Source organism: Camelus dromedarius, chromosome 30, assembly GCF_036321535.1.
Source record: "Camelus dromedarius isolate mCamDro1 chromosome 30, mCamDro1.pat, whole genome shotgun sequence".
In the NCBI taxonomy this organism is placed as follows: Eukaryota; Metazoa; Chordata; class Mammalia; order Artiodactyla; family Camelidae; genus Camelus; species Camelus dromedarius.
The window spans coordinates 13,923,029-13,947,722 of NC_087465.1; the positions used below are offsets into that span (position 1 = coordinate 13,923,029).

The 24,694-nt window shown below is 38.9% G+C and overlaps 1 protein-coding gene across 5 annotated transcripts; it reads right to left on the reverse strand.

Moving 5' to 3' along the window:
- Window positions 1-2,912: 2,912 nt before the first annotated feature.
- On the reverse strand, window positions 2,913-22,772 carry C30H8orf89 (chromosome 30 C8orf89 homolog). 5 transcript variants are annotated; one of them, XM_064480881.1, is made up of 7 exons: window positions 22,717-22,772; window positions 10,951-11,117; window positions 9,248-9,401; window positions 6,998-7,094; window positions 6,189-6,243; window positions 4,654-4,689; window positions 2,913-3,216 (listed from the first exon to the last, which is right to left on the reverse strand). In XM_064480881.1, exons 2-7 carry the CDS (start codon window positions 11,075-11,077, stop codon window positions 3,068-3,070), a joined length of 618 nt encoding a protein of 205 aa, XP_064336951.1. In that variant the 5' UTR covers window positions 11,078-11,117; window positions 22,717-22,772; the 3' UTR covers window positions 2,913-3,067. The 5 variants fall into 5 exon arrangements, with proteins under 5 accessions (XP_064336951.1, XP_064336950.1, XP_064336949.1 ...); XM_064480880.1 differs by lacking the exon at window positions 22,717-22,772 and adding an exon at window positions 22,629-22,688; XM_064480879.1 differs by lacking the exon at window positions 22,717-22,772 and adding an exon at window positions 14,153-15,808.
- Between the last annotated feature and the right edge of the window lie 1,922 nt (window positions 22,773-24,694).

Here is a 24,694-nt window from a genome sequence, read left to right on the forward strand (position 1 = left end):
AATAATGGCCAGCCCTGTGATTCCTTGGCTAGTATGGACTCCATTGTCATAGAAGGGGTCAAGGTGGGGAATGGATGTTAATTTTCCTTTCTCCTTGGAATTGGAATTATGTTTTCATATTTATTTTTCACTATCTCCTCTTGTAATTTATTTATTTATTTTTTATTAAATAGAAGGTTCTTTAAATTCTATAGTGCTTTACAATTTTCAAAAGTTTTATACACATGATTTCATATAATCCTGAACCAGGAAGAAATAGAAAATATGAAGAGAACAATGACCAGTAATGAAACTGAATCAGTAATTTAAAAATTCCCAGCCAACAAAAGTCCAGGACGAGATGACTTCACAGGTGAATTCTACCAAATGTTTAGAGATGAGTTAACACCTATTCTTCTTAAACTACTCCAAAAAATTGCAGAGGAGGGAACACTTCCAAACACATTCTATGAGGCCACCATCACCATGATATCAAAACCAGACGAAGATATCACAAAAGGAGACAATTACAGGCCAATATCACTGATAAACACAGATGCAAAAATCCTCAACAAAATATCAGCAAATCTACTTCAACAACACATTTAAAGGATCAGACACCACGATCAAGTGGGATTTATCCCAGGGATAAAGGATTTTTCAATATTCTCAGATCAGTCAATGTGATACACCACATTAACAAACTGAAGAATAAAAACCATATGACCATCCTGGAGTGCAGCAGAGTGGTTAAGAGCATGGGCTTTGGTGTAAGACAGACATAAGTTCAAATACTAGTTCTGGCCATTAACTAGCTGTGGGACCTTAAGAAAGTTACCTAACCTCTCTGAGCCTCATCGAAAAATGGGGATAATGATAATAACAATACCTGGTTCATTGGGCCACTGTGAGGAATAAATGAAATAATGATTGTTAAATACTTCGTATCCAACATTGCTAGGGCAAACAGCAGTGGTAGTTATCCATCTGGGCATCATCTCAGTGTCACCTGCTTTGGACCCAACCTCAGCTCACAGGTCTCCATGGAGACATCACTCCCTCTTAGCAATCTAACAACTCCTGTGGTTTACTGCCCACAGACTTCGAGTACTACTTCCTCGGCAACTCAGGGAGTCGCGGGGTGGGGGAGGAAACAGTGAAAGCTGCTGATTTCAAAACAGAGGCAGGATATAGTAAGTCACTCAGCGACGGGCAATTTCAAGTACACTGCTTGTATATGTCTTTCTTGCATCAGTGGTAAGCATCAGCAGGAGGACTGTGAATAAAGAAAAAAAATTGGAAGGAGGAGAAAGGCACCAGGAGGGTATGGGAAGGAAACCTAGATTCTCTCTGCTTTCTTGAACCAAAATAATAACAAGAGTTGGACACTGGGGTCCTTTACTTAGTGAAGCGGGGGAAAAGGGGCCAATGTAAAAGCTCATTTAAGAGAATGTGTATCAACATTTAAACTCTGATATGAGCATTTACCTATTATCTTTCAAAACTGGAGATAGGGACATACTCCTCTTCCTCTAAGTTTACGACTGTGAACAGGTAATTGAAGAAATCAGAGCCACCAGCCTGGCGGCACAGAGCTCAGGGATGCTTAGAAAAGTCCTTCTTAACACATTTGCACCACCACCCTCGTCTTAACGTCAGCAATGATCAAAAGGGGATCCGAGTTGGGTTCGTCTCCCCGCCCCGTGCCCCAGAGGGAAAGCCGTGTCTCAGTGGGGAACACCGGTGTCTCCCTTCACTGCAGATTCCTTAATCCGATTCCTTAAGATGATCCAGAGAAGGTGGGAACACACAGCGGTAGCCTGTGATTTTCTTTGTTGTCAGCAGCCTGCAAGCCTCTTTTCATCTTATTAAAATTATACCCTTTCTGCCAAGATTGAAAAGAAAATCAGGAATTGGTAATTGTATTCCCCTCAACTCCTTCCAAACTGGGGAGCGTGTCTGAGAGCCCTTCTCGGCTTACAGCACTACTCGTGTGGTGTTTCCCACTGCACCCAAGGATTAAAATGAAGTTCGCCCTAGTGCCCAGCCAAGTACATGGTTCTCAAGCGCACAGCATGTCCTTGTTTATGTTAGTCCACCTTTCTAGTCCACCCTCCCTGTCTTCGAGGCCCACTTCTAACACTGCACCCTTCATGAAGATTTCTATGAACATGCTGGATGTTACTGCCTCGTTTTTAAACCTCTGCTACCCTCTGTCGTTCTCTTCCAGCCTGTTTCTCACTCTGGATCAGTCACTGGTATCCTTGATTTCTCCCCATTTTTCAGGAAGGTGTATTGACAAACACTTCTCCCCTACTCCACAGGCTTTCCTGCAGAGGGGTTTTCCTCTTGACGTAGACCATCCTCCTCCCCGCAGAGGCAGAGCGAGTCTCTCTCTCCTCGCCCCCTTTCCTCTCAGGGGTTTGTCTGTCTGTCTACACGGTGGAGATGCCTTGCTCTGCTTGGCAGTGAAGGCCTGACTCAGCAGGTGAGCCTGAGGCTGTCAGCAGTACCTGGCTGGGTACATTTGCCCAATTCTGAAGTTCGGGATGAGGAAACCCTTGTTGCCACACATCTAAGCCAAGATTTCCCTTCCAGTTTTTATCAGGAAACAAAGCTAATATTTTCATCTTCCTCTGCTTGAATACTAATCTCACAACTGCTTTCAAACTCAAGCACAGAAAAGGAGGCGTTCTTGCTGAGTGCCTTCTAACTCCAATAATAAGGACTCACTGTTGCATCTTCTGCAGATTCTAGCAAAACTCATTGTACAGACAGCCACTCAAATAACATTTCTCAAATGGAATTGAAAGAGATAATCAATGTGCATAAAATTCATGGAATGTAATTTTCCTTATGCTTATGTTCCCATCTAAAAACCATACAAACAATAACTTAAATATCTCTTTGTAAGGTTAACAAAATACAACATATTCCGTATATAACAAAATATTTATTTCCTATTTACATTTCCATTTTTATGTAAATCATTGCACAACATACTGCATATCAAAAAAAGAAAAAAGTAAAAGAAAGGAAAAATATAAACCTGAAAAGTCAGTGAAGACAGCATCCCACTGCGTGATAATCAGCAGTCTCGAGGCTCCTGTTTCTTGCTCTTTTTTAATTTTCTGGTTGTTTCTTGACGAATGGTGTCATACTCCAATATGGCCATTTTGGAAAGTCTCTGTAAGTACTGAGATGGTGCTCCAGAGAGAGGATCGCTGAAGCCAGAACCTGCAAAGAAAAAGAAAATCCCGACTATTATAATTAAGCACACGTGAATGGTATTCTCTAAAACACAGTACAAACAAAATACCTACTCCTCAAATGACCATTAAACACCACTAGTTCTTCATATGACACATTCTCTGAGGTAGAAATGAGAGCTACTTAACTTTCTAAAGTGGTTGGGATGGCAAATCACCTCAAAAAATATTTAAATAAAAAATGCTGAAATGCTTGTATTTAATTATATAAAACTAAATCTGAGTCTGTAGCACACTTCTTAAAACATGAGTGGCTGTGGAATTTATTCCAAAATAAAAGGCACAATCTCCATAAATAATTAACTCACTTCATACCTGATATGCTTATCAAATTACTGTCTCCAAATAAACCCATTTCTTAAAAATGCTAAGTGAAATAAGAGTGAAACTACAAAGTGAAATAAGGCATTCAGTAAAGCTAAAACAGCATTAATAAAGCTTCTATGATAGAATGGTAATAGTAGTAATAATAATAATAATGATAGATAACATTTATTGAATGATCTTTCTCATCCACACAAAAATACTGTGAAGCTCATGACTAGTACTACCTTGGATTACAGATTCAAAAAACTTTTTTTAAGTTGTTAGAGGCAGGATTTAAACCCAGATCCATCCAATTCAAAGTTCCCATATAATCACAACATATTACTCTAAACATGTGAATATGTGTAATACTTTTATTTAGAAACATACAGCCTTTGAAAATAAAATACTGATCCATATTGTTTCAAAATACTATTATGTAACTTCAGTTTCAAGTGCCAAAAAAAATTCTCCAGTGTGGTTGTTATGTTTTGTTTGTTTTATTTTATTTGGGTGTGTAATGTGAGTAGAAATTTCAGAGAGAGAGTAGAGGGAAAGAAGATACATTTTTAACAATAAGATAAATTTTTAAATTCTCAACTATTTAGAAATATATACACACATTCTGAATTATTCATCCATCAAAAAAGAAATTGCAATAAACATTAAAAATACTTGTAACTAAACGATCAAGAAAATATTATAAAACTTGTGCAATGCAGCAAGAGTTGTACATAGAGAGGTTTATACCCTAAAATTCCTGTGTTAGAAAAGAAGACTAAAAATTAATAAGCTAGGAATAAGATATACATTAGGAAAAGAATAAGCCCAAAGAACATGAAGGAAAGAAGATAATACAGAAAAGAGGAGAAATCAATGAAATAGGAAACAAACTTACAATAAGAAAGATTTCTTAAAAAATGAATTCTTCAATAAAAGACTAATAAAAAAGGAAAGCCATTGGTTAGATTAATTAAGGAAAAAAGATGAAGGCCCAAATAAGTAATATTAGAAGTACAGAGAGGGCAAAGACTAAAATTTATGCCAATACATTTGAAAATGTAGACAAAATGCAAAAAATTCTAGAAATGTAACTTACCAAAATTGATTGAAGAATTAGCATGCCTCAGGAGTCCTAAAATTAAAATGCCTGAATTAATACTAAAAGATTCCTCCAAAGAAAACAAGTAATCTAAATGATTTTACAAATGAATTCTATCAGAGGTCATCCCAATTTTAGATCATATACTTCAGAGAATAGAAAAAGCAGAATACTCCCCAATTCATGCCATGAGACCATTACAATCCAATCCATTACAGAGAATCCAGACAAAGAAAGGACAAAGAGGAAAATTAGTGGTAATCTCACTCATTAACACAGTTAAAAAGAAACAATAATAAAATGCTAGCAAATTAAATACGGCAGTGCACAAAAAACATAATACATCATTCCTTAAATGAGAGTATTCAGAGAATGTTGAGTGGCTTAACATTACAAAATCTACAAATGTTATTCTTCACATTAAAAAATTAAACAGAAAATCACGTGATCATCTCAAACTCATACTCTAAATAAGTGGAAAATGCTCCTTGGTGCTATAAACCCTCTTAGTCACCATGGAGTAGTTTTTTGGAACACAAACTGTTGGCATATAGATAGGTTTTTGTAGTTGAATATTATCTGCACACAGGTTCATGAAAGACTTAATTAGAAGATAAGACTAGAAAGCAAAGTTAGGGGAAGATGGTAAAGAGTTCAGGGCCAAGCTAAGGAGTTCATACTTGAGTCTGTGGGTAACAAGGAGTCGTCGTTTTTGAAGAAGGGAGTAATATGATTAAGGGCCATGATTTTAGGCTTATATTGTAGTGCTGAAGGATTTCCAAGGTCAGAAACTCGAAGCAAGACCATTTTCCAGGCTCTGCAGAGGCCCACGTGAGAGATGATGGAGGCCTATCCAGGGCCCTGGGAGGCATGGCTGTTAGCATGGCTGACGCCATCTTGGGTCCACACAGTTCCTCCTGTCCTTCCACTGACCCTACCCAGGACTGTACTGTGTGGTAAATCACTTCTCTGTCATCAAGGGCTTCGGAGTTAATAGATACTGTTTGATAATCCTTGGGACCAGGTGGACACTACGCTCTGTTGGCCTCCAAATAATGATGAAGACCTTCCTGGTGCCCATGAGACTGGTTACCCATTCATAAATCTTGATTTAGGAATGCACTTCCTGTTTCTAAGCACATACCCCCATACCTATGTTAACTATAAAGTCCCAGCGGACCCTCGGTGTGTGGAATGCAGCTACAAATGCTTCCAGATCATTGTCCACCCCATCCCACCCTGAGAGTAAGTTACCATATAATAAACTGATCCATTGATACATGGAGCTGCCTGCCTCGGTTTTCGGTCTCAAGATACCTTCTCAGTTCAGTGGGCACTTTACCTTCCCTCCATCCTCCAACATGAGATGATTGTGTATGTATATTTTGAACACAACATCCACTAAGTTTATCAAATGAACAAAGCTTAAAAGAAGCATCAACAAAACAGATAATTATGTCAATGGAAAGAACGGTAAGTACTCCACACTTTTACTAAGACATGTGGTAGGAGAAAAAGATGCCCCAGCCTACCTTTTGGTTTCTCCTTAAGTGGTACCACAGTACATGCTGCCTTTGTCTTCTTTATCCTAAAATGATACATTATCATAAAATCATTTTTATATAAATCCAGGGTACATTAATTTTTTAACATACAGTAAGAGACAAGAAGCACACTTTCAGTGAAATTCACTTGTGGAGGGACATCAAATGGAAATTAAATAAACATTAATCCATCCATCATAAATAATCCAATCAGAAGCAGATATGACCCAACTCAGTATCTCAGTTTTTGCTAATAAATTTTAGCAGCAGATGAGTGTTATGTCTAACTTTTTCTGCCTTTATCTTATCACTAATTATGATTCAGGGAATGCTAAAGGAAAGGAATCAAGATTAAATTAAATTATCTTGAGATGCCAGATACCAACTATCACTTATCTGTGCTCTTTTTACCTATTAATCACCACAGTCTGAGTTTTGTCATAATTAACTTTCATTCCTACTGGAATGGACCTAGATAGTGAGGAGGTTCTTAGAAGAAACATGTCACGATTGAGTCTGCTGTGGGGTGAGATAACCCAGAAGAATTCCAGATTTCTTGCAACTATATTAAACTTCAGAGCTCAGCTATAACTTTTAAATGCACTTCCCCTTGAGGACTACTTGCAGTTTTATTACCAAAGGATGCCTTGAGAGTCACTGGAAAATTTTATCACTAAAGAAATTTAAAAACACATTCAACTTTTATCAGAGTTTTAAAATCACATATCCACATATGGAGATAAAAAAAGAAAAAGAGGACAAGGGGTTGTATACAAGACAGTAAGAGTTGGTACTTCCCTGCTTTGCCAAGACTGTTCTTTCACAGGGCGCTGGGCAATATGCAGAGGAGAATAAAACACTTGCAGGCAACTCGACATGTTCTCACTAGAATGGCTAAAATAAAGACACTCATTTCAGGGACAGGGAAAAGAGCTGATGTGTACGTCTGCCAAGCACTCCATAGACATCGTGGCACTTGGCCACCCATCTTCCCCTTTGTACCTCAAGAACACTTGTTGTAACATGAATATAATGTATTCAAATTACCCTTCATTGACTTCAGTAAATTCACTCTCAAGTCAATGGAAAATGTTGAGGAATCATTTCACAAACAGCCAAGTTGCAAATGAAAAAAAAAAAAACTGAAATAGAGTAAAAACAGCAGGAAGCAAAATGAAGACTTAAAACTTAGAGGCAGAATGGGCTGATTCAGGGGGTACTTTCCAAGTCTCAGTCTCGAGATGATCACATGCACTGCAAGAAGGGAGACAAGGCTGGTCTCTACTGAGACAAGTCCATGGCCATAGGCAGCCCTATACACTTTCACCCCCACTCTTCTCAAAGGGCACTGGGACTTCCGGTGAGAAAGACAAGAGTGAGCTGAGTGTCAGGGACATAGGTGTCTCAGTAATGATGGAAACTCACTGTCCTTAGCAGGTTTCATATTCATGTTTCTGATGGTCTCTCTCCTTTCTCCATCCCTGCTTTCCCTTCTGTTTAACTGCTACCATCAACCCTACTGGCAAATCTCTCTCTCTTCTTCCATCTCTGGTTCTGCCTATTTCATTATACTCTCACTTCAGAAAGAGTAATTTTGCTTTTTATATTTCTATAGCTTGACAATCTGTCCTTGGATATTATTAAAAAACGATGGGAAAGGCTTTATGTATACAGTTGTTCATTATGGTGTTATTGGCAAAACCAGTTAAATAAACTATGGCCAGCATACATGGCCAGCAAAGTCAGTCTGAAGATTGTGCAGTGACATGAAAAAAAAATGTATACATGTAATATTAAGTAAAAAAAAGGGCAGAATAAAAAAATTTTAAGTACACCCAAATCACAATTTAAAGTTCCATGAAAATGAAGGAGGACAGAAGAGAACACTCAACAATAAAAATGGATATGTTAGGATGGGCAAATTATCCAATAATTGTTTATCTTTTTCCCCCAAGTTTCTGCATTCTTACTTACTTTCATGATTTAGATATAAATTACACACAACTTTTCATTTTTACCATATTCTAGTTTTCTTTTTAAATTACCAAAATTTCAAGAGTAATTAACAAGACCAATAATACTAGTGGAAAACTCAAGAAATATATTCTGAAATTCCAATACGTGTGTGCTATGTATAACTAAATGACTTTAAAGCTCATTATGGCAGAAGATAATATGAAAATATATATCCTCTGCTAAACAGAGTTGCAACTCAGACTGCTATAAATCCTTTGTCTTTTTTCAGGCTGGCTAAGTGAACTAGTTCCAGACATTTAATAAATACTTGATGAATGAGTAAATAAATCAAAGCAGAAACCAAATAGGAATATGAGACTGTCTTACTAATTTATAGATCTTTTTGGAGAAAGAAGTTTTTTTTTTATTTTTATTTTTAATGGAGGTCCTGGGGATTTAGCACAGGACCTCATGCGGGCTAAGTATGTACTCTACCACTGAGCTCTATCCACCCCCAAAGGAAGTTTTCTTTCAGTGATATGTCAAGAAGTCTAATTTATAGTAGGAAAGGTGTTTATCATAATGTTTTTAAGTGCCAGTATTCAAAGTCAGTGGGATTTTTTGGCTGACAAACTCATTTCATCCGAGAGCCAAGCAAAGTCTTCATTAGGCTGACCTCTCATTCATACTCTGCCCTCACACCACTTCAGTCAAACTAGAAACACAAGGTTCTGTATTTAGGGTACAGACACCTGCTCATATTGCAGGGAGTCTTCATTTATTTTTATTGCTGAAAATTCCAGTATTCTCATGAGCTATTTACACTTAGGGCAATAAAGACTTTTTTTTTTTTTTTTTTTTTTTTAACGAAGTCCTTAAATCCTTTCTGGAAATGTCACTTGAAAACTGAGAAACCACCTACTGGTCAAACTGAGTAAAACTGCTAATTTAGATCTAAAAAACTAAATCCTTTGTGCAAAAAAATAGTAGGCAAGAAAGAATTAGATTCACTAGCCAGAAAAACCTCTATATTCAGCACTGTTACTACAAATCAATATTCAACAAAAGAGCATCAAATAGAGAGGACTTACCTGACAGGAGGCATCTTGGTATCAGCACGCAGGAGTCTTTTACGAACCTCTAGTGGAGTGGAACTTACACTTTTGGGGCAATTTTGCAATCCTGGTAAACATGGCATTTTGATACATTCTTTGAACTCTTCTAGACCAAATGCTGTGGTGTATTCTAATTAAAAACAGTATCATAAATGATCATCTGTATTATTTCTTGGTTAAACATATATAACTTCTTTTACTATATACTAAAATGCATAATAAATATACTAAATCAGTCATTAAGAACAAAAATTAAGCTACTGTAATTGATCTAGCATCTTTACCAAGAGAAGACCTTTCAGTTCCTAGTATGGGGGCTGTAGGGAAAAGCTGATTAAGGGGCTAAGAGTTAGAACAAAGAAGGACTTCCAGATCCTCCACAGTTGTCACTGTCCTCTGCCTTCATCATTTTTATTTAATTAGAATTCCCAGAACACTGGAAACATTCACAATGAAATAGGGTTTAAAAGCACTTTCAGGAGTCTTGCAATATCTGCTGTTTTAAATTTTTTTTATCTTCCCACTTTTGCGTAATCAAGAAGTACAAATACATGATTATCGGAACTAGCAATGAAAGAGAAAAGAACTCTATTTCAGGCATTGATTTTTAATTCTCTCTCTGCAAAGTTCCACACCAAACCTATGAACAGCAACATCTGAAGCACTCAGAGGGGACTTCTTCCTGTATCACTGGTAGAAGAGGTTCTCAATTTTTTTTTTTTTAGCTTCAAAATGAAGACAGTAAAGGGAAAAATCAGATTACAAGATGAAAGGTTTGGGTGATTTTCAAACATTGAGCATTATTTTTCAAGCTTTCTTTGCTAAGCAAGTCTAGCACAGCAATAGAAATAGTATTTAATGCGACTTGAGTTATAGTAAATGCTCAAGGTGCTATTTTGCAACTTCTGGTTATTCTCTTTTGGGAAAAAAAAGTTTCTCTTGATCAAAAATCATGGAGAGTCTCCTTTTAGCTTTACATTTAGAGGTAGGAGAACAGATAATCTGGTGTCTTCTGAGTACCTTTAATGAGAATCTAGTGAAAACATTAAAAAAAAAAAAAAACACAGCAACACACTTGAAACCAAGAATGATGAAGTGGCTGGGGAGTTTAAATTTTGCTCTTTTCAAGAATTATTTCTCCATTAATAAAGCTGAAGGCAGAAGTCAGGATAAACAAGAAATGCAATTATAATTTGAAATTAAGGGAGAAAGCTATTACATTTGTATACAAATCAAAAGTTCTCAAATTAGTCTTTTGAGCAACTATCAGATGTAAGGTACTTTCCACATAACTCACTCAAAAATTTAAAGTTTTGGTTAGAATTATTAAAACAGAAAGGTGCTGTTAAAGATTCGGGTTTCTTAAAATATAAACAACAACTTGAGGTATATAAAAGCAAACACTATTTATGAAAAAAGTATGATCCAACAGAGATAGTGTTACACTGATATCAAGAGTAGTTTTTTAGAATGTGTTCCCATTACGAGTTACTGAATTATCGTAAGTACACTAATTCTAATCTGCTTCCGTTTTTCTTTTCCACAAGCCTAAGGTGTTATCCTTACATAAATATTACAGAAATCATTTAATTTCTCTTGATTACTTAAAAAAGTACCTGTAAATTCAAGGCACTATTTCTATATTTTCTTAAGTAAAATAAGAGTAAAAATGAAGTTACCTTTCCTCATCTTCTGTGTTTCTAAAACTGCTTTCCTCCAACTACTCTCAAAAAGAAAACAACTGCGAAGGGAATTTCTGGCAACATTAGAAGTCTCAAATTTGATGTCAGGAGATAGCACCGGCATTTTTTCTTCTTCTTTTAACAGTACTGATGAAGGTGAGATGCTGCACCAGATCCAGGACACAGGTACAAAACAAAAGAAAAGGTATTTCACAGATAAACATTTTTCTAATTTGTTTTCCATCATACAAATTAAGTACTAATATAGATTTAAATAAAAAGTTCACTTATAACTTGTAAATATATATTCTTGGGATTTTAAAGCAAGAGGCTTTTAAGAATACAGCTAAAATAAGTAGACTCTTAAATTTTTTTTTAATATTTTAATGAATTCTTTCAATTTCAAGGTTATAGATATTTGGCAATTAAAAAAAATTTTAAGTCCAACAGCAAGTTATTATGTACAAGACAATGGAATGCTTAGGAGTCTTTCAAAAATATTACCATTATGCACCATGACAAGGTGAAATTTATCTCTGGGATGCAAGGATGGTTCAATATAAAACATTAATGAGTGTAATATATCAGATATAAGATAAATAAGTATTAGGGATGTAATAAGTACAGAATGAAAGATTAAAAATCACAGGATCATCTCAATAGACGCATTTGATAAAATTCAACATGCTTTCATGATAAAAAGATAAACTTTCAACAAATTAGAATTAGACAGAAATTATCACAACATAAAAAAGGCTACATATGAAAAGCCCACAGTGAACATCGTAATCAATCATAAGAACTGAAAGCTTTCCTCTGAGATCAGCAACAAGGCAAGGATGCCCACTCTCACAACTATGTAACATAGTACTGGCAGTGCTAGCCAAAGCAATCAAAAACAAACAAACAAACGCATAGAAAGAGAGAGCAGATTTGTGGTTACCAGAGGCGGAGGCTGAGGAGAGGGGAAATTGAATGAAGGCAGTCAAAAGGTATAAATTTCCAGTTATAAGATAAGTACTAAGGATGCAATGTACATGATAAATACAATGAACACTGCTATGCGTTATATATGAAAGCTGTTAAGAGAGTAAATCCTAAGAGTCTTCATTACAAGGAAAACTTTTTCTTCTATTTCTTTAATTTTGTGTTTATATAAGATGGTGGATGTTTACTAAACTTACTGTGATAATCATTTCAAGACGTATGTAAGTCAAAGAATTATGCTGTACACTTTAAACTTTTACAGTGCTGTGTGTCAGTCACATCTCAAAACTGAGAGAGAAAAGAATTTATTATATTTAACATAAAAAAAGGAAAAAGAAAATGGGAAAATCTTCAAGATATTCTTCTTAACAATGATTTTATGGATATGACACCAAAGGCACAGGAAACAAAGCAAAAACACACAAAAATTAACTCAAAATGGATTAAAGACTTAAACCTAAGACCTGAAACTGTAAAATTTCTAGAAGAAAACATAAGGAAAAGTTTCATGACATTGGTCTTGGCAAGTTATATGGATAGAACAGGAAACAAAAGCAAAAACAGACAAGTGGGACTATACAAACTAAAAAGCTTCTGTGCGGCAAAGGAAACAATCAACAGAATGAAAAGAAAACCTACAGAATGGAAGAAAACAATTGCAAATTATTTATCTGATAAGAGGAAGTCCTAGAACTCCTCAGCAAAAACAAACAAAAGAAAAACAATAATTTAAAAAAACCCTATTAAAAATGGGCTAAAACCAGAGATTGACACATTGTAATTGACTGCACTTCAAATAAATAAACAAATAAATAAATAAATAAATAATTTTTTAAAAGAAAAAAAAATGGGTTAAGGACTTGAATAGATATTTCTCCAAAGAAGACATAGAAATGGCAAGCAGGTACGTACAAAGATGCTCAACAGCACTAAACATCAGAGAAATACAAATCAAAACCACAACGGGCTATCACCTCACACCTGCTATGATACCTATTATAAAAATTTTTGTGTTGGTGAAGCCATAGAGAAATTGGAACCCATATACACTATTGGTGCAAACGCAAAATGGTGCAGCCACTATGTAAAATAGTATGGAGATTCCTCAAAAAAATTAAAGAGAACTACCATAAGATCCAGCAATTCCACTTCTGGGGATTTATCCAAAAGAATTGAAATCAAGATCTCAAAGAGTTACAGGGTGGGAAGGGATAGATGAGATTTCAAAATTGTAGAACAGATAAACAAGATTATACTGTATAGCACAGGGAAATATACACAAGGTCTTATGGCAGCTCAGAGAGAAAAAAATGTGACAGTGAGTATATGTATGTTCATGTATAACTGAAAAATTGTGCTCTACACTGGAATTTGACACAACATTGTAAAATGATTATAAATCAATAAAAAATGTTAAAAAATAAATTAAAAAAAAAGATCTCAAAGAGTTACTAGCACTCCCATGTTCATTATACCACTATTCACAATGGCCAGGATGTGGAAACAACTTAAATGTCCATCAGTGGCTGAATGGATAAAGAAAATGTGGTATAGATATACAATGGTATATTATTCAGCCATAAAAGAAGAAAGAAATGGTGAAATATGAAACAACATGGATGAACCTTGAGGACATTATGCTAAATAAATCAGTCATAGAATGACATGCCTCACGAGTCCACGTGTATGAGGCATCTAAAATAGTCAAACTCATAGAGGCGTAGAATGGTAGTTGCCAGGCTCTGGGATGGGGGAGGAAACGGGGAGGGGCTAATCAGAGGTTATAAAGTTTCACTTATGCAAGATGAATGCATTCCAGAGATCTGCTGTACAACATTGTACCTGTAGATAACAATACTCTACTGTACACTTAAAAATCTGTTAAGAGGGTAAATCTCATAGCGTGTTTTTACCACAATAAAATTAAAGTTTAGAAATTATTACCATCACAAAATGCATTTGTGCCTGAAAAAACGATAATTTCTATGCTCCATGGAAAATAAACATAGCCCCAAGATAGCCATTGCTTTTAGTCTAAACATGGACACAGGAGAATAACTAATCATACATCCAGCTTATTTACTATATAGTCAATTATATATATTGTGTGTATGATGTGCAAGGCATTACCAGCCTCTGAAGAAAGTGCAACCATGAGCAAGACTCCGCCCCCATTCTCGGAGAAGACAACCACCGCTCCAGGTACAACTACCTGAATGCCTACGGCCATCCTCCTTGGTGGGCATTTGTTCATTCCTCCAATCTTCCCAACAAAAAAGGTTATGAACATCCAGATTCAGCTGTGCTCATTCATTCATACAAAATATGATTTGCTGCAGGTTGATTCTCTGTCAAGGACTGCACAAGGCATTGGAAAACCCTGGTAAAACAGTCCCTGCCCTGGGGGAGCTCGGAGTCCACAAAGAAACACAGACAGCGGAACAAATAATGTAGTGTGATAAGTGCTACGATGGGGAAACAGGGTGCTACGGGGCACGCAGGAGAGACGGGTAATCCGGTCTCGGGCGTTAGGGAAGCTAACAAAGCAGAAAGCTGGCGGGAGGGGGGTGGGGGTGGGAACAGGACTGCGAGCTGAGCGACAACATAGCTCAGGAACGTAGTTTCATATAGTTGGAGTGTGTGCACGTGTGTGCGTGTGTCCAAGCGCTTAGAGGCTCACTGACGAGGAAGGAGGGGAAAGATGAGAACGTGGGAGAGGAAAGGGAAGAAGGAGTAAAAGGAACAAAACAAGGAAGAGGGAAAAGAGGAAAGATGAAGGGGGAGGAGGGATGGAGAGCAACATAAAGTAGCCTCAGAGGTGGGGTCGTGGTGAGAAGTGAATGTCTCCCAGGAAGGCCGTGCCTAAGGAGACAGCTGCATCAGGTCCTGGAGACATTATTCGTTGTGACATGAGAAAATGGGATAAAAATAAAGGGGGAAAGGTCTTTGGATTTGGGGAGGAGATCTTGGGTCTGCTTTGAAATGGCAGTGTTGGCAGTTAAAGAGTGGAAACCAGAGAGTTACGGGCTGCAGAGTCGGGGTGAAAAGCACTAGGAAACGCCCATCAGGGACAGGAAGAGAAAGGGAGAGCCACAACCTCAGTGGGCATCTCCAATCAGAGCTGCCAGTCCTCTGGCTCTGAGCCCGCTAAGAGGCTCACATTGCTCCCGTTATTCTCCAACGCTGCCACCACTCTATACTTGCGGTTGATCCTCCTTCCCAGCAACAAGAAAGAAGAGTTCATTCTTTCTTTGATGCTCTTGAATTCTCTTGATTTCATAGGATTTATTGCTAAAGACTTGAGAAAACAAAACAAACATAAGGGCAACAACAATCATAAAAATGACAACAAATCTAAACTACGGAGTAAATTATAATTTCCAAAGTCTTAAGAGGACTCTCCAAATCACAATCCAGGACCCCATCTAAGAACTTTTCTCCCCTTGCACTTGTAGAGGTGAAGATGACCAGACAACTTTCTTTCAGCTCCAAGGCACACCATCCTCTCCTTCTTAGAAGCCTCTCTACCAGGACAGAAGAAGCAACCAAGGGACTAACAATCAACGCCTGGTGTCAAACAAGGTTAAGAAAAACTTCCTTAAAACTGAGTATTTTGAAAAAGTTTACACAATGAATATATGAGGGATCATGTATAATAGCTACATTTTTGTGTATGTTTGAAATTTTCCATAATAAGTTAGGGGGGAGAAAAACCTACAGCTGCAAGAATAATGTACAACTTAAAGAATGTGCTGAAATTTAAAAAAATTTTTGATCCTATGTTTCCTGAAAACATGGTCACCACCTAATTCTAATGGGAAAAGAAAAATAAAGGATACTTTACAGGGATAAATTGGGAATTTGAAATTTGCAGATACTAATTACTATATATAAAATAAATGAAGTTTATGATACATAGCACAGGAATTATATTCAATATATTGTAATAACCTATAATGAAAAAAGAATATGAAAATGAATATATGCATATGTATGACTGAAACATTGTGCTGTACCCCAGAAATGGACAAAATACTGTAAAATGACTATATCACAATTTAAAAAAGCTTTAGCTTTTATTAGATTTTTCTTTTAAGATTAACACTACTCAGAACTCTACGTACATGGTTTAAAAACAGAATTCTTAAACAAAATGTTAATAAAAGGTGCCCTCCAACTAGATCTATCTATACCAGTTAAATCTATCTGTATTTTTGAAAGTGCTAAGAAGGTAGGAGGTGCCTATGAACAGAGATAGAACACACTGAAGTTACACTATCAGTTTCAGATCCCTGCATTACCTGAAAAACTGTAACAACAGCTGGGTACATCATAGTAAAAAGACTAAATATTTTTTAAAAAACAGAAAAAAAGATATGTTCCCTTCAAGGGAGGAATGGTAAGATATACGACTGACTTGTCAATGTAGACTAGTATGTTAATGAAAGTTGTTTAGGTTAATATAGGAACTTTCATTAGGAACCTATAGTATCAAGAAGATCTTTAATTTCTTAGTGATGGATAACATAATTGTTCAGTGAAATGAAAAACAACTATTTTAAGACTATTTTAAAAAACGACCTCAGTCATTGCAGGAGAAATTCATTCTTATTGAAGACTTTCTGGACTACATCCCCAAATGAAAATCTAAAAATGAGGAAGGAGGTAAGTGAAAGTCATTGAAACTTTATTAATCACTCTTTTTTCAGTCAAGTCTATATATCTGTATAAAAAGAATATCTTATTACTGTCTGAATTGAGATTCTTACTTGAGAATTAAGGACTGATATAACAGAAATCACTGATTTACACAACTGTAAGAGACCTAATCTCCTAATTTCTGAATTAAACAACTTGAGGTTTGGGAGGGTTAAATGGTTTTCCTCTAATGTGTATATAACAGGGAACGACAACAAAAAACTATTAATTTTATCAAATTCTCTTTTTTTAGGGGGGAAGAGAGATGGACAAGGGAATTTAAAAAGTATTAAGATTCAGCTCTAACAAAATTAAAAATAAGAGACATGCAAAATGTTACAAAAAGCAATTTGTAAAACTATATGCAAAGTTCCCATCTGGACACAAGTATCTCCCATTACCCAAAAGGAGTTAATTTGCCAATTTGTGTTTAAACAGTCAACTCACTGGAAGAGCTACTTAAGCATTCTCTGAGTTAAGAACCCTCAGCCTGTGAATTAAGAAATGAAGAAATGTAGAAGCAATGGCTTCTCCAATATATCTGCATCCACCTCTACATCCCAGAGCCCACTGTTACTGCCCTCTTCCTGTCACCCAATCCTGAATGGAAAAAAAACCCAATTACTTCCTTGTTAACTTTTCCATGCCTCTGTCTCCCTACCTAGGGAATAATACTCTCTGCCTTACAGAGGTACGGTGAAGTTTAAAGCTAATTTAAGAAAAGCATCTTACTAAATGCCTAATACAGTGTCTGAATTCTCAAAGAATCTTCAGTTCAGAGCAGAGTCAGGTATCTTTATACACGGAAACAAACGACAGCTGTGCTATCATCATAATAATCACGGTGATGACGATTACGAGCCAAGAATCAATACCTGGCATGACTCAGTGCCTCTCCCTCTCTTCCTTCAGGGTGCATGTGCAGCCCCGGGGTCTCCTGTTCTCATTCATACTGTTCCATGCTTGCCCTGCAGTCTCCATCCGTTCACCTCCTTGAATACTATAAATTAAAGCTTTTTCCCAAGATGTTTATTATTTTCAGTTTGGGGGCACAAATCTCCCATTTGCTGCATCTGCCAAGTCTCCCTCCTTGTGGTTCATTTCCTTATGTGATCTGTAGACTTGGACTGTGAGCTCGTCTCTAGAGAGACTGCTGTCTACAGGAGTCCAGTGTTCCCTGAGCTATGGAAACCTTGCTGTACATCTCTGTATAGGCTTTTTCTTCTTCTTCTTTTTTTTAAAAGTATTTATTTATTTATTTAGGAGAGGAGATAATTAGTTTTTTTTATGTATTTAATGGAGGGACTGGGATTGAGCCCAGGACCTCATGTAGGCTAAGCACACACTCTACCACTGAGCTGTAGCCTCCCCAGGACAGACTTCCCATTGCTCTCCGCCTGGCCCTGGGCTTCAGAGGAATCAGATGGATTAGTATGCCCATTTCCTAGGCTGTAGTCCCTGGACCATGCAGTAATGTGACTTCAGACCTCGGACTTGAGCCAGCGCAAGGTGTGATGCTCTCACGTCTAGAAGCTGACTCCTTCCTACCACAGTTCAAGTGGATGGTAAGCTTCCTCAGAGCCACCTCAGGCCAATGGGGGGTATTTTTCTAGTTACCTCTGTGTCAAGGTACTTGTGGCAGGTTGTGTTTTCCAAAGAAGGATGCACTAATACATATCCATGTCTGCATGTTCTTCCTTCAATGTGATGTTGACACTTCTCTGTCAAGAGGTGAGGTCGGTGTTCCCTTCCCTGAAACTGATTTCCTCGGTCAGTACAATGCAGCAGAAGTGACACTGTGGTTTTCAAGGCTAGGTCATAAAAGGTGATATGATTTCCACTGGCTCATCTCGGGACGCTGGAAACCCAGCCACCATTTTGTGAGGGAGCTAGGTGCTAGGAAGAGGCCACTGTAGAAAGGTTCCATCTGACATCTACGGCTAAGGTCTCAGTCCAGAGCCAGGATCAACCACCAGACATAGGAGTGGATGAGCCCGCTGGTGATTCCAGCCCCAAGTGTGCAAATCTTCTATCTGAGGCCCCAGGCATGGTAAAGCAGAGCCAAGCTGTCCCTGCCGTGCACTGTCCGAATTCCTGCACTGTCCCACAGAGCCCAGGAGCACAATCAATGGTTGTTTTGCACCACTGAGTTTTGGAGAAGTTTGTTACGCAGCCATAGTAACTAGAACAGTGCTCCTTTGTGACTCCCAGCTTCCAGCAGATGCTCAACAGTGCCTTCCTGTGTGAGCTTTCCTTCACTTCCGGCACCTGGGGATCTCCTCCTCTTGGTCCCTAGCTCAGCCACATAGCCATAAACTATCTTCCTATTCTTTACCCAACATTTGGAATACATTGAAGCAGAATGGAGTTTCTTCCATGTCAGCTCCCTCTGCCACACTGCTCAGAAGGTCCCAGAATAACTTTTCAAACGATGACATAAAGAATTGAAGGATTCAATTTCTTTGGTATATAAAGACATTTAAAAATCAATAAGAAAGTGATCTTAAAGAGAGTGTATTTATTAAAGAACAGATAACTTATTACAGAAAAAATACAAATGGTCAATAAAAGTTCTCCCTCACCAGTACCCAAATAAAAGCAAAATATTGAGCTATAACTTTTGCTCTGAAAATAGCAAGGATTTTTTTTAACTACTAGACAGTGTATGATGGGGTTCAAGGAAATAGGTACTATCATAAGGTTTCAGTGGATGTATCAGTATAATATTTCTAGAGAACAATCCAGAAATATATATGCCCTTATAATTTTATATACTTTTGACCCAGTAATTCCACTTCCAGGAGTTTATCCTAAAGGAATAATCAATGATACATACAAATATTTATCTTCAAGGATGTCAAATCCTATATTTTTTATAATAGAAAAGCAACAAAGCTGAAAATAGTGCAAACATCAAACAGCAGGTGGTAAGATAATCTATTTTTAGCTTTGACTAAACCAAAAGAAATCATCAAGTAAACATAAAGAGAGGTGAGCTGTAGATTCACTGAGAAAGCTAGTTATTTGTCCACAATGCCAGTCATTCATTGGGCTAAGAGCTGAAATACAAAAAAATGACTGAGATGCCAAAGCATATACTCTATTAGGGGGAGCCGAGTAAACAAACAATGTGTTTGTTACAATAAATATTGATGATAAATCTGTGTTTAAATTTTTATGGTACAACAGAGCCTTTGCTGACATACCCAGACTGGGGAAGGAGAGTTTTGCTACTGTTTTTGAGCAAGGGATGTTCAAACTAAGTCTCACAGGTTTTGGTAAGTAGAAATGAGAGTAGGCATGAGGGTTTTAGAACAGAGGTGTAGCATATTCATGGCCATGCTTTAGGAAGATTAAGCTGGCAGGGACTGGGGCCAGGTTAAGAGGCTACATATAATAGTTCAGAGTGCTTAAGTTAGAGTAGTACCAATGACGCAAGACTGACGATTGACTGAATTTAGGAGGTTCAGCAAAGAAAAAAAGAGTCAAAGTTGTCTGAGGCCCTGAACTAGGGTCGCCCAGAGAATTATGGAACCATGAATTAATTTCAAAGAAAGTGTTAGTCTGGGGGTGGAGGGCAACAAGCAGCCCAGTTTTAGATAAAATGAGCACAGAACATTCAGGTGGAGACCTATTTATTACCTGGATTTGGGCTATAGGAATATTGAGGACTACAGGTTTGTTTGCCAGATGAAGCTTTTAAGAGTTATCTATTTACGGGTGAGAATTAAGGCCAAAGACTGGATTAAAGTTAGCAAAGGAGATTTGAGAGAGAGAAGAAAGCCTGATTCCCTTAAAATACATGCAAGGCAGGAAGATTTAAAAAAAAAAAAAAAAAAAAAGGCAGAAAGAGTGCCTAGAGAGCCAAATGACCCAGAGGAACCAGAACTGCAGGGAGCACTGGCCCACATCCAGTTCTACAGGAGTGAGTAGAGAAAGGAACTATGTGCTAATAATACTGTAACACCAAATACACAATTTAATCATTTAATCCTCAAAGAACCCATGACGCACAATTCTCAATTACTGACCAGGAATTCAGACGTGACAAGGAACACAAGCACTGGAGGTAAAATGAACCTGGATTCTAATCTTGGCTCTGCCCTTCAACAGTTGCATCACCATAGGGTCATAGGGAGAGGATACAGCTTAGTGGTGTGGTGCCTGCTTAGTAAGCAGGAGGGCCTGGGTTCAATCCCTAGTACCTCCATTTAGAAAAAGAATAAATAAATAAACCTAATTACTTCCTCCCCACCACTCCAAAAAAACAAAAGTAAAGTGGACAATCATAAAAAAAAATAGTTGCATCACCATGGAGTCACGAAGAAAATAGCAATGCTGCTGGCTCTCGCAGGGTGAGTGAGGATTAAATTTTAAAATGCATATAAAGTGTTCAGCACAGTGCTGACCAGGTAATAAACATTCAATAAGTGGGAGCTATTGATTTAATTGTTTTAAAATAATAAACACAAGGGGTTTTTTTGTTTGTTTTTTTGTTTCACCACAGCCTGTTGATGGAAATGTAAATCAGTAAAGGCTTTTTGGAAGGCAAGTTTTCACCAAAATTTTTTAATGTACAAACATCTGACCCAGCAATTCTACTTCAAGGAATTCACTTTATAGAACAGTTCCCGTATGTAAGAATGTTCACTGTTGCGTTGTTTGTAATAAGGAAAAATTGGAACCAATCTTAGAGGAATGGTTACATAAATTATGATACATCTGTACCATATGATCATACATCTATATGACACATCTATGAAATAGTGCAGAACTAAGTGATATGAAAGTGCAGAACTGATATGAAAGGCATTCAGCACATCTTAAGTGAAAAAGGCAGTTCCTCAAAAGAATCCATATGATTCCACTGATGATCAGAAAACAAATGAAAAGAGAACAGAAGCATAAATACTAAATCAAGTCTAAGAAGTGTTAGAAATTAAAGGAGTAGAAACTAAAGGGGGCTTTCAACTCCAACTCTGTATACTTCCGCGCTGTCTGCATGAGAAGCACTGATGTATTACAACGGAATTTCAAAAATGTAAGAACTTGAAAAAGGAAATGTCGGAAGTATTTTTGAAGAAATACCATGTAATGGAAGATTTAAACTCATCATTAACAATATAGGTAAGGGGGGAGGGTATAGCTCAAGTAGTAGAGCACATGCTTAGCATGCATGAGGTCTTGGGTTCAATCCTCAGTGCCTTCATTAAAAAACCAAATAAATAAATGAACCTAATTACCTCTCCCCTGCAAAAAAAAAAAAAAAAAAAAAAAAAAAAAAAAAGCAGCAGCAGCAATGTAGATAAAAAGTCAATAAAGATGAAAGGCAGGGATTCTTGTGCTTCAGAGGGTACAATACCCTGAAAATGGTTGCAAAACTCAATTTGTCTACAGGTAGATACTCCACAGTTTCCATGTCTATGAAATGTGGTGGCGAAATGACCAGTACAACAGAGCAGATTACCTTCATGACACAAGTCTTCTCTAGTATATTTAACCCCTTGTAAAAAAGAAAAAGTAATATAATAAACAAATTACAGGTAAATCTGATACAATGCAAAAGTGAAAACCCGGCCAGCTATCTGATTAACACGGTCAGCATCCCAAGCCCTGCTCCACCCGGGAGAAAGGGGCAGTCAAAGAAGGAAAAAAAAACCACATTCAACTCCCTCTTCACTTTAAACCCTGGGAGGGTCGGAGTGCGAACCTGTAAGGGCGTGTCCTTGAGGGATGGCTATTATGCCTGCCGGTCCCAGGACGTGGGAGGACGGGAAGGCACAGACCTGGCAGGCAGGCCCTCTACCCTGGGTTTCATTTGCACCTCTCCTACACCTGACCCGCCCACCTGGGGTCAGGTCCTCAGCCCCCGCCTTCCCGCCAGCTCCCCAGGAAGCGCGTCACGAAAATCCTTGGGGCGACCCATGAGCATCACTAGGCTAGTTCTCATTCCTGGGAAGAGGCCAGACCAGCTGCTCTCCGGGACCCACCTCCCTTTCAGCCCTGTCCTTGCTGGCAAGGTCCCCTTCCCGTCCGTGGCCCGGGCTCCCCCGAGGCCCGCCGGCCTCCCGCACTCACTGTCCCCGCAGCTCCGCCGTGGAGGGAAGGGGCTTCTTCGCGCGCCCGGCCCGCGGCGGCGGCGCCCAGGTCTCGGGCTCTGGCAGCGGAGTCAGCGGGGACAGCGGGGGCAGCGGACAGCGCGGGAGCCAGCGGCGGCCGGGCGCCGAGCCGAGCCCCCGGCCGGGCAGGGCCGAGTCGCGGGGCTGGCCGCGGCGGCGGGGCGGGGCGGACGGCCGCGCGCTCGCTCGGGCGCCGCTCTCGGGGCGAGCATGCTTGGCGGCAGGCAGCCCGGCGACGCTCGGGAGCGCGTCGCGCCCGCCGCTCAGCCCCGCCGGCCCGACGCGCGCGGGTTGCTAGGCGCCCGGAGCTTCCGGGATGCCTGCCTCGCGGTCATCGGCCGCCGTCCCGCAAGGAATCAGGTCGAGAGTTAGGGTCCAAGCCAGGATGGTGCTTGGGCGGCTGCGGGGTCGCTGGGACTCACTCGACAACGCTATACGGTGCCGCCGCCTTCGGGGTCACGGCTGCAGGGGGCGGGGTGGGAGGAAGGTGCGGGAACAAGGCTGGGTGAAGAGGACTCAGTCGTGACACAAGGTCAGTGGGGCACGAGTGTGGGTAGTGGGCAGCTGGACAAGGTTGGTGAGGTTCAGTTCTCTGGGCTGCATTTTAAAGGTTCAAACTAACCAGGCTCTCCAGAGTACAGATGAGTACGGACCAGCAACACCTGACCAACCCAATCGTCGGTAATGACGTCGTTGTCCGAGGTTCCCTCACGTGCCCGCGAGTTCCGTGTTCCACGCCTCCTTTGTCTAGGTTCTTTGGTGAGATGTTCGGTGCGGGTCCCCTTCCAAGTTAGAAAGTCTAGCAGCCTGACTCACACAGTAGCGTCTTAGCCTCTATTTACTGTCAAATTTTCCTAAACCTTGTCTTCGTTTCTTGACCCTTCCACAAGGGCTGCAAGTTTAGCCCAGGTAATAATGGTTTCAGATCCCACAGAACTCCTGAAACCGCTCTCAGCTTTTCGTTAAGCTGGATTCTAACCTTCTCTAGCTCCTCTGGTTAAGAAACCAACTCAAATTAGACGTGCCTTATACTAGCCCCACTACTTAGCTGGGTGATTCCAGGGTCAGGAAAGTTAGCCCCTCATCTTAAAAAACTGGGGATAGCAGTGTATTTACCTAATAGACTAGGCAGCACTTTAAAAACTAACACAAAGGATTTAAAGGGAAAGTCTGGGGCCCATCCCAAAACCAATTAAGAATTCAGTTCTGGGGTTGCACTCAAAGTGAAGAGCCACCCACCCAGGATTATGTGGGATTAAGTGTACATGTGATCAAATGTTTATTATTAAATGGTCTGTTTTGAGTTTTGCTAAACCCTCCTCTTGGCTTTTACCACCTCTCCCCCATCCCACTATCTACCACCAGGTGCCCAAATTCTACCTCCTCTGTGAAACTTCAAATCCTCACAGTAGGAACAATCTCCTATATTCCTCTAACATGTTTTCATGAACTACTATCCCTACACAATAAAACTTATTTTTTCCTGAGTATAATATAATTTTTCCCAGAAAAAAAAATACGTGTGTATGTGTGTATATATTCTAGCCTCTACACCTCCTCTTACCACTCCCTACCCAAACACCCAAGGACTAAAATGTGTGAACACTGGAGATGGAATAGCTACTGCCTTTAAAATGCTTGATTCACTCAATCAACAAAGCAAAGGGCCTACAATGTACCAGGCATTGTTCTGTTAAAATAAAGAAAGCTAAGACTCAAGCCTCATAGTGGCTGTGAAAGTATATTCAAACCCTTGAGTGGCTGTGAAAAGCAACAGATAACAAGTAAACGGAACAATTAGTTCATACAGTAACTGATGGTATGGGAAAAACAAGGTTATTTGGAGAAATGTGTCAGAGATCTTTTTTTCCAGAATGAAAAAGCCAAGTACAGACCTCAGGGCTGAATATTCCAGACTCAAGATTCCAAGTGCCAAA